The following is a 20702-nucleotide window of genomic DNA, read 5'->3' on the forward strand; positions in this document are numbered from 1 at the left end:
GTAGTGAAACCCTACTGCATGCTAAAAATTATTAGTAAAATTAAATAAAACTTATGATACTGTCAGCATTGGCAGAATTTTTTTTTTTTTAAACATATCTGTGATGCTTTGCTGATAAAGTCATTTGCTCTCCAGTCCCAAAACATAATAATCAAATCTTATCCCTTAAAAAATTTGATAGCATATCCATGGGCACCTTCTCAGGTATTTAAGTTCCAATATAGTAAGCTCCACATTTTAAAGCTAATCTTGTTACCACAGGACACCACAGAAGAAACACAAAAATCATTCCACACTGTGTCCTTCTTTTAACAACTCATGTCAACTATTAACAAACTCATGGAAATTAGTTTTGCTGTTGGAAAAGCATGAGGACTGTCATACTTAATATTTTTAAACTTCTCCTTATTTCTCTTATAAAGTGAAAGATTAATTGTGGAGCTGTTTCTTTCAACCTCAGATTAAGTTAGTGTCTACGATCAGGATGGCTACTCTATGATCCATAATAAAACACTTCTCTGTCTGCAACAGCTCTGACTACAGTACCAGAATGTGGATCTTCTCTTCAGAAATTCTGATGAGTCCTTCAGCTTCCTTTCTGTAACTCCTTTCCCCATCCCTCCTCACATATCTTATCCTATTCTTTTTCCTTTCTACAGATTCACAACCTTGTCTCCTGGCCAGCATGTTCAAGGCACATTGCCTAATGCTGTATTATCCACAGATCCAAGCGCAGTAGTGAAAATATGATGTACACACGCCTTTCCTCTGGAAACATTATCCACAACTAAAACTGTCTGCTAACCACTTGCAGGTGTGCCTGTACTTGTAACATGGTGGAGGTGACAGAGCTAACGATTCACTGCCCAGTCAAAAAATATGAGGTCAGAATACCAATTCTAAGTTTATTTACCAAAAGAAAAGTCCGCACTGTTCTTATTTTGTTCAGGTCAAGCAGAACTTTCTGTGCCTTCTCATGGTTACTACAGTATTCATCATAGATACGGAATTTCTCTTTCTGCAGAAACAAAAAAAAGATATTGTTTTTCACTCATCATTTTGATAATTTTTTTAATTAATAAAACATGGCATGAACACTTTTCAATGTTGAATAGCTAATATAGTCTTCATTCTAGAAGGTCAGCTCTTCTTCCTACATTTATTATTTGAGGTCTCGCCTCAAATTAGAATTATGAACAGACTGGAAGCACTACTTGGGAATTTCAATCATAGATTCATAGAATACCGGGTTGAAACAGACCTCAAGAATCATCTGGTCCAACCTTTCCTGGCAAAACCACGGTCTAGACAAGATGTCCCAGCACCCTGTCCAGCTGAATCTTAAAAGTGTCCAATGTTGGGGAACCCATCACTTCCCTGGGAAGATTATTCCAATGGCTAATTCTTCTCATTGTGAAAAATTTTCCTCTTGTGTCCAACTGGAATTTCCCCAGAAGTAACTTGTACCCATTAACCCCCTGTTATCCATGTGACTCTGTAAAAAGGGAGTCTCCATCTTCATAGCCACTTTTTAAATACTGGAACATAGCGATAAAGTCTCCCCAAAGCCTGATTTTCTCAAGTCTGAACAAATCCAGTTCTCTCAGGTAGACATATGGCAGGCTTCCCAGTCCTTTGATCATCTTTGTGGCCCTTCTCTTAACCCTCTCCAGACTGTCCACATCTCTTTTGTGACCAAAACTGAACACAGTGTTCCAGGTGTGGCCTGACAAGCACTGAGGAGAGTATAATAAATGACTGCTTTATCTCTGCTGGTGATGTCCTTGCTGATGCAACCCAGCATCCTGTTGGCTTTATTTTTTTTTGTCACAGCAGCACACGGTTCACTCTTACTGAGCTTTTTGTCCACCCAGACACAGAGTTCCCTTTCCACAGCACTGCTGTATATCCCAACCTGTGCTGCACTCCAGGATTATGTTTTCCCAAGTGCAAGACTTTGTTGAACTTCATACAGTTTTGCTGAAAAATTTCAGAGGCTAGACTACCACAAACACACAGGATAAAACACTCATGAAGAAAATGCACGAGTGGCTAATTTGCTGACATTATTACCCAATTATTCTGCAACCACTTGTTTTCAAATATGATCCATTCCTCTGCAGAGTTAAAAACTGATGTTACTCAACTTCCACAAAACATTAATAGCTTTCTCCTCCCACAATGAATAATCAAAAACTTAAGAAACAAATGGAACTATAACCAGAGATAACAATGAAACTAGGACTACAACTGAAAGAAAACTAATTTGTCCTGATTCTGCAAAGTTCTGTAACACTGACATCCTTGTTTTGCTCAAACAGGAAAAATTGTATTCCTAGAAACCAATTATTACAGGACATGCCTAGTTGTGGAGGTACTGCAGTTGTAAGAAATAAAAAAAACTTCACAATTCAGAACCATTCAGGTATTTTACCTAGCACATGCAATCCTTTGTTAAATATTCACATTTTTGCATAACATCAAAGGGGAATAAAAAGATAGCATTGTACTACTTTTACTGATTCATGCAACCCTGATCCTTTTACCTCCATCTCACATATAGGCAGAAGCTTCGCCCAAGCTGCAGGGCTCAGTTTGGCAGCCTGAGCTAAGCTGGTGAATATAAAAACGATGAAACAACAAAAGTTAGCCCATTTGATATGTTCCTTCTTCATTCTCCTCCCTCTTTTTTTTTTTTTAATTGGAAATGACAGTAACTAAGAGATAACTTCAAAGTACTCTACATTACACAATAAGTCATCATCATCATGACAGTAATTAATAAATACAAAAAATAAAGGAAAAACATTATACAAGGCTGTAATAAAAGACAGCATACATAATTCAGAAAGCAGGTTCCAACTTCATGCTGTGCGTTAGGTTCTGGCTGTAAACACTCCTCCACCAGGGACAGGAAGTTTTTGTGAACTGCAAGAATATCTTCAATATTTGAAAACAACATCTGCAAAAGAATAAAACATATGTAAATGCAACATCAGATACAAAACAGAAGAAATACGCAATTAGGATACTAACCTTAACTGTCTCTTCTGTGACATTTTTATCCTCTTTGGCAGTAGCACGTTGGATCATTCGGTGAAGAAAAGCCTGCATGAAACAAGACAAATAAGGAAAAAGTTATTTCAGGAAGACTTGAACAACTTCTGGCATGTTATGCTTTAATTTGTTTCCCAAATTTGACATAGAGTCACATCAGAATATTATCTAGAATCTAAAACAAGTATTTTATTTATAAAGCATTTTGTAGTCCTGTTATTTTAATGTAGTGTTAAAAAGAGTTAAACAGTGAAATATTAATGAAGCTAAGAAACTGAGTATTCTCTGAAGTACCATTCCACCCTGCACCCGTATTACAATCAAGCAAGAATAAAATGTATTAATTTTAAAAATCTTACTCTAGCACTTCACAAATCGAGTACAAGACAAGCCAAAATAAGCTGCTAATTTTCAAGTTAAACTAATCAGGAGATACTATTATGAAATGTAACTTTTACATAGCAACCTCAAGTCAGATTTCAGATGTATTATTGATCAAACCTATTGTAAAGTAAATTGCCTTAAACAACAGTCAACTGCACCTGGTTTTGCTTAATGAAAAGTCTTCCCTCACCAAGAACCTAATCCCTGGGGATCAAATGAGAAGATAGTAATACCATCAATGAAATACCAAAATACTAAGTTTTCTTTTATTTTACATTCAAGAACTGGACACAAAAAGAGGAAGATATGTACAGTAAGTCATTCCAAAAGAAATAAATATCTCATGTACAAAAAATATAATTTTTATTAATTCAGTTCATTACAAAGACATGGGTATGTTCTGAAAAATATCTACACACTGTAGATATCTACAGTCTTACCCTGATAATTCTTCACATAGACATACACATTCTTTGGTCATTAAACCTGGCACCACAAGTGCGCCAATGTCATGTCTTTCATAACCATTTCAGTCACTGTGCATTGTACACTGTACATGAGCTCATCTAAATTCTGGCGTGGTGCAAATTCCATAAAAGAGACAATAAATAACCCCCGTGTGGAAAGATAGCAGTCACAGCAACCCTTTTTTCTCTCTGCTGGCACTTAAACATTTTTATTCCCAAGCAGCAGATCCTTTCTCTGCTGAAGAGGACTATGTAGCTGGCATTACACATTTTTATTACTGAAGAGTCAAATCTAGTTATCCAGGACATCAACCAAATTAAGTCTGGAATACTGCCAGCACACTGTATGTTTCCTATCACCCTCTACAACGATGTAGATTTTCTAGTTCGTTAAACCCCTCTTTCTTTCTAATGTTTTATTGGTGCTAAAAAAAATGCCATTAACTCATTTGCAGCAGTTAACTGTTAGTGGACAACACCTTTTTATATTGTTCCTTGCTATGAATACCCTCGAGGGTTATGGCAAATTTGCTGTGTGTATTGCCTGCACACTGTACAACCAATCCCACAGAGAGTGAAAGCTTGCATGACTCCAAGTTAATTTCTGGAAGTTTTCACTAAACCATGCAACACTATTAAATATGCTTTAAAACTGAAGAGGAAAAAAGAATTACAAGAACTACCCCTGAAACTCATGTCTATTTTTACTATCTGTAATTTCTCTCTGTTCAAATTATTTCCCCATAGACCAAACATACTGCTCATCTGCACTCATGTCATGTCAGAAGATCTTCATTTCCTGTAGCTGTGAAGGAAGGTGAACATTAAGTTGGCTGAAGGTGAAACTGAGAAGGAACTGAGAGCTGAGGAATTAGTTATTCTCAAGTGATTCAAGACACTAGCTGAGAGTCATGAGGTCATGAAGAGTATAAATCAGCTGCAATAAACACTTGTCCAAGCAGCACTGTCCCAGACATCACATCTGCAGAGGTTATCAGTAACTAAATCCAGGAAAATCCAAACTCTTGCAGAACCTAGACACAAACCACTAATTAAGGTAGGGAGGCCTGGGATAACTTCAGTCCCTTCCAGAAACTTCGTGCAAGCCACGTAATGTTTTCCTGTACTCATACTGTAGGGCTTGTGTAGTCATGATGCCAGTTTTTCCCCAAGATTAGCCACCTAAATCATAGAATCATTACAAAATCATAAAATCGCCTGGGTTGGAAGCGACCTCAAAGATCCCCTCATTCCAACCCCCATGACATGGGCAGGGACACCTTCCACTAGACCAGATTGCTTAGAGCTCCATCGTTGTTCCTATCAATGCAGATTTGCTTCCTGAAAAAAATCATAACACTGTGTCCCAAAAATCAATGGATGTGACCATTTGAATCTTTCAGGCACTTACATGAGAGCACTACAAAGCTACACATATTGCAAAATATTTGGAATAATCTCACATTTCCTAGGAAGAGTGCTTTAAGAGAATTAGGGGAATGCAGGTAGGGATGGAGGTGTCTACCTCCATTCATGTGCCACCAAGACTGATCCTTGGTGGACTTCAACTGCTGTGGAATGAGAAATGTATAGCAATGATTCAGGTTTCCAGGATGCAAATCGCCTTACCAACTCCCTTCCTGGAACATGGAGACTCCACTGACTCCATGCACATAACTACTCTCCACTAGGACTTTAGTTCTCCCTTTACTAGGGAGAACAGTCAGTCTCCATCATGCAGGAGGATGGAGAAGTAATTGCTTTTTTACAGTGTAAGATAACCTTAATCCAGCACTACAACTATGAAAAGACAAATGGCTCTGAACTTGTATGAACACATGGCAGGTCTGAGAGAGAGCTGACTATTCCAAAAAATCTCCAGAACTATTTGAGCATCAACCAAGGAAAACCATGAACAGTTCTTCAAAAATTAGTAAACAGAGAAAAAGTAGGTAATTTGTAGACATAACTGTAAGGAGGACCCCAACACAGACATTAAAGACTTTAAAAGGAAAATATATAAGGATAAGCAGAAACCTACCCAGGAGCTGTGAGCTCCTGAGTTAATGGAAAAAAAAATTATAGTAGCTTTTGAAGATATACTGCATAAAGTATTAATAATCATAGAAAAACACCACACCTGTAAAAAAAAAAGAAGAAATAAATGTAAAATGGACATCTCAGCCAATTTATGATTCATTAAAGAACTGGACACAAAAAAAACTGAGTTGCTTCTAAAATTTCTACCTACTTAAAGTATACTGCTTCAAGTCCAGACTCATTACTGAGCACCCCATTACATAAAGGAGCAAAGCACTTACAAAGGACACACATGGAACAGATCCTGCTCCTTGACTGAGCAAACAACTCTAGGAATCAATTGTCATACATCATTCCCATTTTTAGACCAAACAAAAATTCATCTACATTAGTGTAGATGTTTCATAACACATCATCAAAGCCAGAGAATAACATACATCTATCTCTGTGCACCCCTGGATCCCAGACCATTGTCATCTAGTCTCTCAACTTTCTCAAAGCTTTTCAAGTGAATTCCAGAGTTTCCCTTAACTTTCTTTCAATTCTTAGTTTTCTCAAGTAACAGTAAAGACACATGGTCAAAACAGAACACAATTTTCCAAATTTTCATCTTGTGCCACCAGCATTCTAGCTACACTGCTATAGTACAGGGATTCAACCTTACAGCACTGCAAATGGAGATTCCCTGCTCCTGGCACTCTCTGCCAGCCAGACTATAGATGATTTCTCTTTTAAGAGATCTCCATGCAACATTTCAGAGCAGAACATTGGCTGGGTGCCATAAATCTTAAAGATCAGGTGAAGAGCAAATATAAAAGAGGATGTTTGTTATTTACATTAAAAAAACCACCACCCAGTTTTGTTTGCCAGTTTTTAGAACTGTTTATGGAAAACTCTGTCATTCTAGGAAGATCCTTGAGTCACTCAGAGTGCTACAACCCCTGTCTCCACAAAGTTTGACATTCAAATTACAAACCTAAATGTTCTAGAGCATCCTTCTGGAAACTTCATTAACACAGCATAGCATCTGTAAGATCAGCATATACCTGCTTTGGAGAAGAAATGCCTCAAAATGCTGAGAAAATACTAAACAGGGAGAGTCACGTCTTAAGAAATTTGATGATCTTTAGAAGTTTGACAAACTTGCAGACCAAAACATGGGGTACCAACTGAGCCCCCTGGAATAGGGGATTACCTACACACAAAATATGTAACAGTTTAGTACTAAAGTTTCCTAACTCCACTCAGGTCCTACTGGGGACATAAATGCCTCTATTTCTGGCTATGACTCAGAGTCCCTGTACCACGCTGCTAAGGAGGAGAGTAACTCCCCTGTACCTTTGAGAAATGTGGCAAAAAATTACACAGATCATTTGGAGAAGATTCCATGCTAATAATATCAATGAAGATAATTACATCCTTTTTTCATGACTGTGTATTTATTACCCACAAACTATTGTTACATACTTCCTGTACTACTCCCTGTTCTTTTTACCCTTTACCTGACATTGCAGTAACACAGTACAGGAAACACTGGGAGTGAAAATGAAAACATAAACCACTGAAAATCCAAATTCAAAGAATTATAAAAGAATCTGTTTATTATGCCAAATAAACACCAATGTGTTTGCCTGTCTGCTGGTCTGCTGCCATTTTGCAAGGCAGCGTTTTTCACAGAGAACACACACTGGGCTCCTGTTACAGGGATTTTGACTTCTGGTCTTATCAAAATAAGAGTAGCATTGTTGGTTGTTTGGTGGGTTTTTTTCTCCATAGTTGCTCTGCGTGTTGGGAAAAAAAAAGGGGAGGGGGGGGAAAGAAAAAACCTACCACTGCTGCAGATAGCACATGGAGCTGCCAACAGCACAAATGACTTCTCTGACATCTGGAATGAAACCAGGGAAAACAAAGAAGTCTGCCTGCAGAAGACTCTGAGGGCACAAAGAGTTTTTGCCTTCTTGACAGATAAAAAAGTTAAGTCCTGAAATTATGTCAGAGCACCTAGATCACAAAATAAATGTAACTAGCTTTCTGAAAGCAATCCTACTTTTTTGAGCCTAGAAATAAATACTGGTTTTTATTTGAGAAAAGAATTTTTAAGAAGTTGCTTCTTATTTTTTCCCTTCAAACTTCTTTTAGCAGTCTTTCTACCCTTAAATCTATACTGTCATAAACAAAACCAAGGTGGATTGTAAAAAGCATAGATATTTTTAATAAGGTCATTTCCTGTACATTTTCACTTTAGGAAAACTAGTTCAACTAAAGTGCCCAACCTATCACATTGAAGTCTGCTGAATAAAGCTAGCAAAATGTTACGTACATTAAAACTGAATACAATTTGATTTTGCACAGTGTCAAAAGACAAAATCCTAAAGAAACTCACAAGGAAAATGTTCATATTTTTATACAAAAATTTTGAGTCTATGATAATAAGCTCATCTTCACAAATTTAGAACACAATAGTCCCAGAAGAACACTGCAGCAGCTTTGTTGAAGCACTTTTGTCTGATTTTGCCCAAAAAAAAAAAAAAATCAATAGAGAAGACTCCAGCAGCAATAGCAGCTGTGGCAAAAACTGTGTACTTACTCTCCTCTTCCCATTAACCTATGCCAGAAGCAGTGGCAGTAGCTGCTCAGGCTGGCTTCTGCTACTGAACAAAAGACTCTTCTTTCTCTCTCCAGTGATTCACCAGCTGAGGCACCACCTGTTTCTCCCATCTTGCCTGCAGGACTGGATGAATCACAACCAGCAGCAAGAGCATCAGCCAAGGTCAGATACATTCTTTCTCCCTACTGTACCTAGAGCCACTTTCAAAGCTGGCTTCATATTCTGATACCTATAAGTACAGAACAGATGGATCACATCTGCAATACTCGCCATTCTAGTGCTAATTTCCTTTCACAACTAACCAAACTATTGCCTTCTCCATTCATCTCACCCCAAGGGGCATCATCAGTCTACCTGAAAGACCATCTCTGGCTTCTTAAGTAAACATGAATTTATAAGTAAACACACACAAATCATTGCATTGAAGAAATATAGAACTTCAGAACCTTCTCATACATAACTAATTTGCTGGCACATTTCAGGGTAATCTTAACCCTTTCTCTATCATGTATTTTTTTTTTTATTTTATTTCTCTACCACGTAAAAAAACTTCTTCCAAAAAAAGAACAAGAAAGCCTTTCCTCACCCTGTTCTGTATTTAGATCACCTTTTCTGCATTTCACTAGTCACTGACAATATTTTTGGACTTCTTACTGCACATCTTGTTCTTCCCTTCATGCACACTGAGACTCTAAAGTCAGTTCCCTCCTTTGACAAGGAAGTGCCCCCTAGACTGATCTTCCCCACCTCTAAAATCACCTGAACTATGACTGTGCTTTCACTTTTGATCCCTTCCTTCCTTTCAGCTCCACAGCAGATGAAAGCAAGAGATTTATAGTCAAAGTCCAGCTCCCCACAGCCAGGCGGGAAGTCAGATGTCTCCACCCTCTTCCTGGTACTGAAACCATTCTCAAAAAGATTTAGTACAACCTTTTCCTGGCACAGTTCAGAAGATACCTATTCCTTTTCTTCACAGATGTCAAGAATACTGTCACCCATATCTAGTATCTTCATTTCAGGAACCTGTTTTTCTGAAGAGTAGCTATCCTCTTGCTGGTCCATAGAAGTTTGGTTGACAAGTAACAATGGAGTTACTCTCAAGCTTGCAGTTGAGATCATGCCAAAATGAATTACCAAATCAGAGGCTGGATGTCAGGCTGGCTCACACATGCTCCTGTGATCTGATGTCACATACAGAAAACTGTTAGACGATCCTCTAAATTCACGCTTGATTAAAATATAGCTTAACTTGAGCTTTAGCAAAAGGCCATACACTGGCATAAGGGATGTACATTCGTCTGCAGGCTGAACAGAAGGCACAGTCTGTCTAATATTTTTGGTAAATATTTTATGCAACGTGGGATGCTGCTAACCAAGACTTTATCCCATTAAAACAGATCAGATTTTAAAGTAACCTGCAAACAGGCTAGATTCCAGTCTCAGCATCACCAACAGAACAGCTGTGGAAGGCAAAAAAGGGGACTTGCCTGACCCATGTGAATTTCTGAGCAGCCTGCTGGGATTGTGACAGATAAACCAACCAAACAAGAGGCATCCATATCAATAAATGAAGTGTTTCCAGCATGCCAAGATTAATCTTCACTGTATTTTGACGATTTTAAGATTTTTTTGAGGAAAATGATACTCTGTATTGAAAAATGTTCACATGTATGAGGAATTCCCTGTGGAAATACATCATATGGTCCTGTTGGTGCATGTTATGAAGTGAATAATATACTGCTAATCACATAACTGATCTTGTATTAGTCAAGTGGGAATGGAAAAGAAATGACGTCTACCAACAGTTTACCTCTCATAAAAGTCAGCAGTTTCCTGAATTTACAGAACAGTAGGTTCTTATTAGGAAATCTCAATGAATTCAGCTGTGTCCACTAACAGCAAATCAAAACAAGAATCTAGGAAACCTCAGAACAAGTGTGCATCAATTTGGAAATATTCAACATTTCCAAAAATATTTTGGAAATTTTTGAGACAACTCTTTAATTCTACACATCAAATTTCTTGTAGCAAATCAGGAAATTCAGAAAGTGTAGAAGATGAGAAATATATTTGTCACAAATGACCCCTTTGAAAGGATTTTTGGATTTCCTGATTCAATTTGAAAAATAATAAAAATCTCAAAACTATTACAAGAAATTAATTCTTTGCTCATCTCCTATATCTTTCTAAAGTTCATTAACATGTTTGAAAACAAGTTTGAGTCTTTTCTGACTCAAAAGTATCCACCAGAATTATGAAAACCATAATCTTTATTACCAGTTATGAGAAGGAAACCTGAAATAACACATCACATCTCCACTCTCAGAATTTAAATCCAAATCATCTGAATAAGGGAAGAAGGTTCACTCAGCACTAATGAAAACAAATTATTAAGTCCTTCATGATTAAGGCAGCCAACTGAAAAAAAAAAAATCAACTGTCTTACCTATAAACTGAGAAAACTTGCAACTACTGACAGGAGATCATAATGGAAGCTCACCAAACCCTTTTTCCATGCTCAGTTTTCAAAACATAACACTTTTTTTTTTCCTAATATTGGAATGCACAGTCCTTAAACATGAGTTTATTTAAAGTTTAATATGGGTACATGATAATTAGGAATTAGAATGTTTAAGAGTTCTACAATTTTTATTGCCAGAGCTGTGTAAATAAAGTTTACTTCTCAAACATCATTCTGTGCCAATTCTGGCTGTCATTTGTATTTTCACACTTATGCCAAGAAAAACACAAAGCAAAGAAGAATATGAAAGAGCAGTTTTCTACCCCAATTTCAATTCTTTGCAAAGCCAACAAGGAAGCTGTATTGAGTATAGTGCTTCTAAAAAGTGCTCTCCTGATCACAGAAAAAAGCTGAAAAATCCCATTTAAGTTCTTTCCCAATTAGTGCTAATCAGAACACTTCCCTACATAAGGAAATCTCTCTTATGTCTTGGGTAATTTCTATCACTCACCATTTAGACAGGTCTGTATTTTGACAGACTTGTATGCAATGATGCCTCAGTTCGTGCAACAATCATGTGTCACACTTCTGAGACTTAATAAGAAAATTGTCTTATTTTGCAAAAACTCCCAGACAATGATATATACTCGCCTACAAATATACCTAGCTGAGAATCTCCATAATCAAAAAAATCCAGTTCTCTACTACAACAATGTTGCTATTTAAATGCACTGTGAAACAACTTTTATCTACAAGGCAAAATAAGGTCTTGAGAAAACTGTGTTATTTTAGATTACTTATTTCACTGAGAGTTAAGATGTTCTTGGCTTCTGAACTCATTTCAGCCACTAGTTAAGCAACACAGACAGTACTGAAGAATTATTAAATAAATACAAACTCTAAGTCTTAAGAAGGCCTTGAAAACAGCAAATAATCCCAGACCCAAATCAAGGCTTTACTATTGTCAACAAAATTTAGGGTAAACAAAAAGAAAAAGCTTTATGGAGAATGTGCTCCCAAGAAATACAACAAAAATTAAAGTGAATCCAGACCTTTACAGTTATCCCTGTCATGCTCACCTCTGACCAGTAATGACAAAATACGCATACAACATTGTCACTATTTAAGAATACTAAGATTTGCATTTCCAGATGCATTTGAAACAATACCCCTAGAGCAGTTTTCATATGATGTTCAAGTATCTTGTTGCACTCGTGGTTTCATGTTCTGCAAATCATGGGGGAAATAAAAGCTTGCAATTTTGTGTACAATAAACCAGAGTTTATTCGAAATCCAAGATAATACTAATCTGCAACCTATCCACTCACCTTGGATGTGTAGCATTAACTATAAATCAATTCAGTCACAACTCTCAAGGAACAATGTACCAAACAGCAAAAGCAGCCAGAAGGGTCATTAAAGTCAGCTTTGATGATAGTCCCCATGAACAAAGTGGCTGAAGCATCTGCACGAATTCAGTCCTTAATTTGAAGTCCAAGACTATATATACCCCACACTTGGGATCAGGAGAACCATTCTGGCAGCAGAATAGCAATCTGTCTTAATAGCAATTCTCTTATTAGCAACAAAATAGTCTTAACAGCAATTCTGCTATACAGACATGTAGAGCAGTTAATTTTTGGTGCAAACCTTCAAGGGAGTATTTGAATTCAGATAGTTAAACCAAACAGAAGTCCTATATGCCTGCCCTGGTAAAGAGAAATGGGTTTGCAGTTTTAAATTTCTTTTTCCTCCTCCCTTTTGTATGACTCCAAAGCTCTCAAAATGTCATTGGAAAACAGGATCTTCTTCACAAAGGAATTCAAAGACAGAGAACAGGATCTCTTTGTAAAGAGGTCAGATAGCAGCAATAAATTTAGTGACAGACTACTTTTGAAGATAGTGATAGTGGTAGGTATTCAAGAACACACAGAAACACACATGCTTACATATATTTAAAAGAATAATTTACTGAGAATTATACTATTCTGGTTGTACCACCATGTAGTACCAAAGGTCACAGTCAGACAAACACAGTTCCATTGCACTAATACAAAACAACTTTTAATCTTCAGTATTTGTTCAAACTCAAAGCTCCTACTGTCACTCCTAGTTTTCACACTTCAGAATTTTAAAATAAATGTAACACTGATATGAATGCCCTCTGCCATCCCTAACCAGTAAACAACCAGTTCACAGAACCCAAGATGCATTAATTGCTACCAACAGCAGCTTATATAACACCTGCACCGAGGACCGTATTTGTCCAATGGCAGACATGAAACCAAATAAAAAGATTTCTTAACAGTAATGGAATCTTCTTCTCAACTAGTCAATGGAATCTTCCCAGGGCAGAACCGAACTCTGAATTCTGGTAAGCAAGGCTGACCAAATTCATGGTAATTACTTAAGGTATGAAGGTCTGAGGAGGAAAAAAAATTAACATTTCCCTGGAAAATAGGTTGAAGAAACTAAACTAGTGTACCCTGAAATACCAAACTGGCTGCAGCAGTAAACTGAGGATTACAATTTCTGCATACTGCCACAGGCTCAGCTTTCAGATTTGCAGACCCCCAGCATTTCTGATTCAGGATCGCATAGGAATCAGTGACAGTCAATGAAAGAAGAGGACCTCGTTCATCTGTATCTTACTGGAGTTTTAAAAGATTAAACCACAACCAGGACTGATTCTCCACAGAAGATATTCTGATGACAAGAAATAGGTTTAAAATTCACCTTGAAAAACTAAAAGTATCTTAATTAAAATACTTTTTCAAAAACTATTTCATAAACATTGTAGTTTGTATAAGTATTTAGTATTTTTCACTTTGAAGTAGAACTTTAATTCATTATACAAATAATAAAATCAAAAAAGGAGAAAAGTACCGGTTTCTGAAGATTAGATGCAGTGTCAGTTATCTTAACTCCAATACAAAAAGAATACAACTGCATCAAAAATTAAGTTATTTTACTTTACACACAGTTTCATACAAAAAACAAAAGATTGTTATATGTCCCTACTGCTTGCCCTGAATTGGTCTTGTGAATTTCCATCTGCCTATATGGGTTTGAGCCAATTTCCATGGAAATGCAATCATTAATAATATTTTTTTAGCTTATATTTGATTCATGAGATGCATCAACTGTGCAAATGCAAAGAATAGTTCATCTTTTATTTCTTTAATAGCTTGATAAAAAAGACTGTATGATAAAAAACTAGCTGACTTTTTCCTTTATGCTAACATCTATATATCTGCTGAACATTAATTATATCACACGATATTTACATGCTAATCTCCATTTATGTCCATCAAAGAGGTTTAATTTCTTGAAGGATACCATGATCACCAAGTAGATGATTTTAGAGCATCCTGACATTCACATTAAAGCTGCAGGAATAAAGCCACACAAACTGAGTTTATCCATATTAGCTGGATTGCCTTACTGCCAAATAAATTCCTAATTTCAAGAAATATGGACCTGGATTCTACATGCATGATGGGGAGAAATAATCCCTCAGACATTCACAGGCTATCTTTCTCTCACTCGTCCCTTCTTTTCCGCTTTTCCTATTCATGCACAGACGCTTTTTTTTGTCTTATGTAGGTTTATGGCCTGTCTTCGGCTTTGATGAGTTTCCAGCATAATTGCTCAACTTCACCACACCGTCTGTGAAGCGTGTGTTCTTCAGGAATACAAAGACTGCATGGCTGTTCTTTTTCCTTTCATTCATTTTTGTAAGGAAACAGAAGACAAAATCTTATTAACAATACCGTTTTCATCGCCTTCTTAATGAAATTTTTTGCTTGAATGCTGGAACCCTAAGATAAGAGAGCTTATTACTACCTTCTGAAATAAGAGGCTCGTTCTTTTAGGCTGTAATCAAAAGCTTTAAACCATCTTGTGGCTGAAACAGAAAGATTTGGGGATTTTTTTAAATATTAGCATGTAAAAAATAGTACAAGAAAACTCTCACTCCCCATCAGTCCACAGGGACAGTCTGTAGGACCACTAAATATTCAACTGTCAAAGCACCATGCAAATCATCCTCCTCACCAAACCACCAGTACCATAACTGCAGGCAAGCACAAGCAGAGCACATTGGTGACAAATGCCCTCTGTTAATACTCAGCTGGAGTTTGACAGCACTGAGTGCTGCTCGTACCAGGACATACTGCTGCTTACCAAGACACCCACGTTGATTCCACAGACTGATGTCTCATCCAGTCTTTCCACACGAGGTTACATAACGATATGGAACATCATTTTATTATTTTATTTTTTACTTCATTCATGAATTTGCTGTGATGAACTTTCAGTTCCTATTCTCCAGAGTAAAAAAAGAATTGTCTAAACCATTCAAAACTCCAGATATCAGATTTCTAAGAACAACACAAGGAAACAATGGTGTTAGTGGGACCAGGAAATCAAGATCAAAATAAATAAATATCAAGTATTGTTTTCCAGCATCTTCAATAGTTTTGGATCCTGCAGTCCTTCCTCTGGATGAGGAAATGACGCCTCTGCAAGTTTTCCTTGTGCCCATAATAGATCACTATAATTTGCCATACCTGGGCAAATCAAAGGCATTGCATTTGCAGACAGTGAGCCATGGAAACGCTCATCTGTTGGGCAGTAATAAAAGCTACTGTGACCACAGATTCATTTTCTGACTACAAGATGCTGCTCCTCCACTACAAAGCCCTATTTCCCCTTTTAAGGAACAAGGTATGGCTGGCACAAAAACGACCAACTCATCTGAGCCATGGCACTACATGAATGTACCGGTAGAGATAGCTTGAAAATGCAGGCAAAATAGCTTCAGAAGCAGAACCATGGCTACAGAGTAGCTTCAGCTGATGCCAAGATCAAGTTCAAAAGTCTTCTGTCTATACATGATCCTGATAGAAACCTCTTCATCTTCCTTCTTCCCTTAGATCCTGACTGTAGGAAGCACCAGTGGCAGGGAGGCAAGTGAGGCACCAAGGTCAGGGCAAGATGTTCTCTACTAACACTATTTCAGATCCTCAGTATTCACTTTTATACTAAAAATTAAGGGAAAAAGAAAGAAAACTTGTGGGAAGATGGGTTCACTTTAAATTATGAACCACAAGCCCAGTAGAAGAATTAATACTTCACACACAAAAATGAAGCAGACACTACACTAACAGGCTGAAATTCTGTCAGAAGGAAGAAAAAAGAAAAGCAGATTGCTTGGTCTTTCAGCCTTAATCTTACTTCCCCAAAACTGCCTGTTAAAAATCGCTAATTGCTAAACTTTGATTTTTTCCAACAGCATATGAAAGAAACTGGGATAAGTACAGAGCAAAGTTGCCAAATCCACAGAGTTAGAAACTTTCCACAGGCTTTTTTTTTAGAAGAGACGGAGTTTCATTTCAAAATATTTTTTTTAGCCTCTTCTACTGTGAAGACTGCAGTGCAATGATTTACAGAATGGATACTATCTCTACAGATAAACAAAACCATCATTCCCAAGAGATCTGACCCTAACCTTCCATCCTAAAATAGTATGGCCAATTACATAGCAGCGCAGCAGCGGCCCGCATCCTTAAAATATCTTTGACTGAATTATGGAAGTAAGTGCTAGTCTTGACTTCTCAAGTTTGCTATGGACTGCAATTAACTGAAAGAATAAAATATACAACTAAAACAAACAGCTATGTTTGTCATAAATTCCAGCAACTAAATGGTGATGCAGTAGTAGGTACTGTTGAATTTGTTGTTCTTCTTAAAAAGAAGAGCTCAAAAAAATGCACAAACTGACTTATCATTAAATCAACTTGAGCAGTAAACTAAATGCTTCCAGGAAGTCTATCATCCTGTTTGCTGACTATAATTTAGCTCGTTTTGTTTTGATATCATGTTCCTGTTCCTTCCACTCATGTCCTCCAAACCAGGAAAAAGCACTGGAACCTCACTGCCTGTACTCCAAACACTTACCAAACTCCTGTACTCTATATTATAGGGAAGAAACAGCTTCCTATCTTCCCTCTAATCTGAAGGAAAGAGCAAAATAGTGGCTCATTTAGCTAAAGAGAGGTAACAAAAATGCACCTATGTCAAAAAGCATCCTAAATATGCTGGACATTTACTGACTAAACCCAGTGCAAACATTTAGGTAACAGGATGTTAGTCTGATATGTTGTCATTTAAAGAGAAAATCACTGTGGGTCCAACAAACAAAAAGATTTAATGTTTACAACTAAAACTCCTTTTGTTGGATGTAACATTTTAATCCTATTTTTAGCATTATTTTTATGGAATTTCCTTTCCAGTACCACTTTACTTCACCGGAATTACCAACAATGAATGTGCAGAAAAACAGCACAAATCCACAATACAGTGTCAGCATCAATATTGTCACTGTCATTTCTGCAACAAGAATAACTCTGATGATCAATACGAGATACTATTCACTACATAATATATATTTTCCTATAATTTAAGTGGTTTTCTGGAAAATCTATTCTAAGTCTGGGATAGTGGGATTATCTCTATCACACAAGAACTGTGGAAAAACTTACATTTTACCAGTGATTCTATAAGTCCTCTCTTGATGACCAGCTTAAAGTAGCAACTTTTGAGATCCAATAATCATCACAGAAAACTGAGCTCCCTTTGATAATAGATAAATCAGCTGAACAACATGAGCTCAAATATTAGCATGAAAGAAAAAACTAATTTGGTATTAGGGAACATGTCCTTTTCTCCTTTATAGTCTCTGTCATTATCTACAAAGCACAATAAGCACACATCACATTTTACTCTCTGTGTACCAAAACTCAGCATCCAGGACTAATATGACTGAATAAGTTTGATAACATGGCAAATACTGCACACTATCCTTCGATCCCTGAGTGGACAGGCATCCTGGTCATATACAAAAGAGAAATAATCATACAAGAAAAGCCTTCTAGACATGCCTTCATTCAGTGTTAAGGACAAAATGGCAAGGCTTTAGTGCACAGAACTGTCACACATGAGGATGGAAATTTCCAGATGCAAAGACTTCCAAGGAGCTCACAGACATATGATCCCTTCTGGAAGCACCATAAAGCTTGTCTCATTTTCCAAAGGGATGGGTGACATCCAGATATTGTTTTTTAAACTATCCTTTTAGACATCAAGGACACTTCTTTTTCACTTTCATCCAAAGAAATGGACCAAAGAAAAAGAGTACAATTTCCTGCCTATTTTGAAAAATCAGAGTTCACCTAAGAAACAAAGGAGGGTGGAGGCCCCAATAGTGTTGAGTCCTTCTGGACCACATAAGTGCTCGGAAATAGGCAAGATTTAGAGCAATCAGAACATGCTCAAATAAATAAGCCTGAGAGAAATAAATGAAAAAAAAAAAATAAGGTTTCCATGTTCAGAAAAGGTGGGCCAAACTGAAGCCAAATCCCCAGTGAAGATAGAGCTGCTCTTGGTTGAGCTATGCTGTAGCAGCTCAATACATCAACACGCTTCGCAAGGCAAATGCAAGGAGTATTTGGAGGATTTAATGGCCAAAGGAGTTTTCCTGGTCATGTGGTATTATCAAGCACTGGACTGTGCATTTTCAGATAGAAAAGGGCCTTGGACATGGGCCTTTTTCCAGAGGCTAAAGCATGAAAAGGATTAGATTAGCAGCAAGATCAGACTGAGAAGTCAACTATAAGTACATATCCTGTCTATCACAAAGCCCACATGCAAACAGGTAACTGTGAGTGTAATGGCTTTATATGAATATTTATCTATGCAACAAATTATGTCCAAGAAAGCGGGACTAAGTCATTCTGTAAATACCCAACAATAATTTGGATTCTCATTTTCTCTTCCCAACCTGGACGTGGATTTGAAAAGATTTCATAACATGCTCCCATTTGCAAATCGTCAAATATATTATAATTGCACAGACAGCTTCCTTTTTTTTTCAAATTTCTTCTGCACATGGAAAGTTTCAGCAGCAAAATTCTGGACTACAGCACCCTGTGAAACCAGAAGGGTTTCTGAATGTACCTTGCACAAGTCCCTGTGCAGTGTTGTCAGCCTGGCATCCATCCCAATAGCTACTTGACATTCTTCATTTAAACAGCAAATTTGTCCTGCTCCTACATAATCAGATCCTTACAGTCTTTCCAGACTACCATATCAGGGAATCATCTCAGAACAAATAATAAAACAAATCTCTCTTCTTCCTGAAGTGTTCAGCATTTATTGGAACTGAATGCACGCTTCCTTTCCCCTCATAACAAAGGAGAAAAAAAAGACCTGATTGCTTATTGTATTTGCCCTGCTCCGTTCATATCCTCAGTAATGGAGGAACTGAGGCAAAGTTTTGCTCCTACTTCTGAAAGAGCACTTTTTCCAGTTTTCTCCAAGAATTCCATGATCTAGATCTAACTCTTAAAGTTCATATCTTGTGTCCCTACAGCCTCCTTTTTAGAAACCAAATGGACCACTGGTTTTCCATGGGATCACACAATATAGTACAGGAGAGGCAGATTTGGCTTCCTAAAGCCCAAAACCTCTTCTGTACCCAGTGAGAAGTAAGTGCATAGTGCTTTGAGAAGGATGCTCCTGGTAATTCATAGATAACAAGGTTGCTGAGCGAAGGGCTATTTAAATTTTTTTTAGATTACGCAATAGAATTTGTGCAATTCAGATAAAGTAATGGAGTCTGAATGAGTTTGACCCACAGCACTGGACCAGTGGGTTCAATGTTCATGTGAAAGCTCCTGTGATCTCCAGAACAAAACTTATCAGCAGTTCCTTCAGGCTATTCAGTCTCACAATTTCCAGTGCTGTAAAATCTGCACAAAGGTCTGACGTGTCTAGTTTTTGAGATTCCTGAGCACTAGAGACAAGCCAAGTAGACACAATCCTCCCAGCTCCTATGTTTAGACTACATATGTGCTTTGCAATCCTCATGAATGCCAACGGATTAATTTTTGACCACAGGAAAACATCCCCAGCTTTACTGTTTGTCTCTGTTTGGAGCATGAGCAAAACTGCAACAACTTTGATAGGAGGATCTATACATCTGCTTTTACCTTACTTCCATGAACCAAGTCTTGCTCTCAGAAAAGTTCAACATGCCTAGTCATTGACTTTGGTAAAAAAATTGACTTTGAAATTATTTTTATCAGTTTGCAATGTTTATTCTGCACTGACAAATAAAGCCAGACATTTTCAATAAATGTCACGTTACCCATTCAAAATATGCTGTCTGTATGATGTTGCATTAGGCTATTCTAAGCAAAAAGTAAAGTAAAATGTCAGTGCTGGATTCTGTCAGGATATTGACACTTGCAGCACTCCCTCACACATGGACTGAACAGTAATGCTTTTTTAGAATTTGGTTTAGATAGCTACAATAATTTTATAACATGTTTTAAAGTTCCCTTACATGATTCTGGCTGGGTTCATACTGGGTTAGAACTTCATGATCAAGCTACTTTGCTCATTTGGTAGACTTCACAATCATTTTTAGAAAGGATAGACACTCTTACTGAAATATATTCTTCAAACATGAACTTTCAGCAAGTTTGCAAGGTAAAACCCAGCATCAACATTTTTCTCTATATTTTTGCTTATCCACAGGACTGTATGCTAAACATATCTGATGTGAGTCTCAAAAGCTCATGAAAGTTCTGCTTAATTAGATATTTGGGATGCACAAAAA

General features: G+C 37.2%; 1 protein-coding gene across 3 annotated transcripts in view; it reads right to left on the minus strand.

Annotated features, from left to right (window-relative positions):
- Positions 1–20702, minus strand: part of PREX2 (phosphatidylinositol-3,4,5-trisphosphate dependent Rac exchange factor 2) — a 172234-nt gene that overhangs the window by 123130 nt on the left and 28402 nt on the right. For all 3 annotated transcript variants that reach the window (XM_064651352.1, XM_064651348.1, XM_064651354.1), the window contains 3 exons: positions 3037–3108; positions 2840–2962; positions 914–1018 (listed from right to left, as the gene is read on the minus strand). In XM_064651352.1, the coding sequence (XP_064507422.1) occupies positions 914–1018; positions 2840–2962; positions 3037–3108 (300 nt within the window). The remainder of the gene's footprint in view (positions 1–913; positions 1019–2839; positions 2963–3036; positions 3109–20702) is intronic.

The sequence above is a fragment of the Pseudopipra pipra genome, chromosome 1, assembly GCF_036250125.1.
Source record: "Pseudopipra pipra isolate bDixPip1 chromosome 1, bDixPip1.hap1, whole genome shotgun sequence".
Classification (NCBI taxonomy): domain Eukaryota; kingdom Metazoa; phylum Chordata; class Aves; order Passeriformes; family Pipridae; genus Pseudopipra; species Pseudopipra pipra.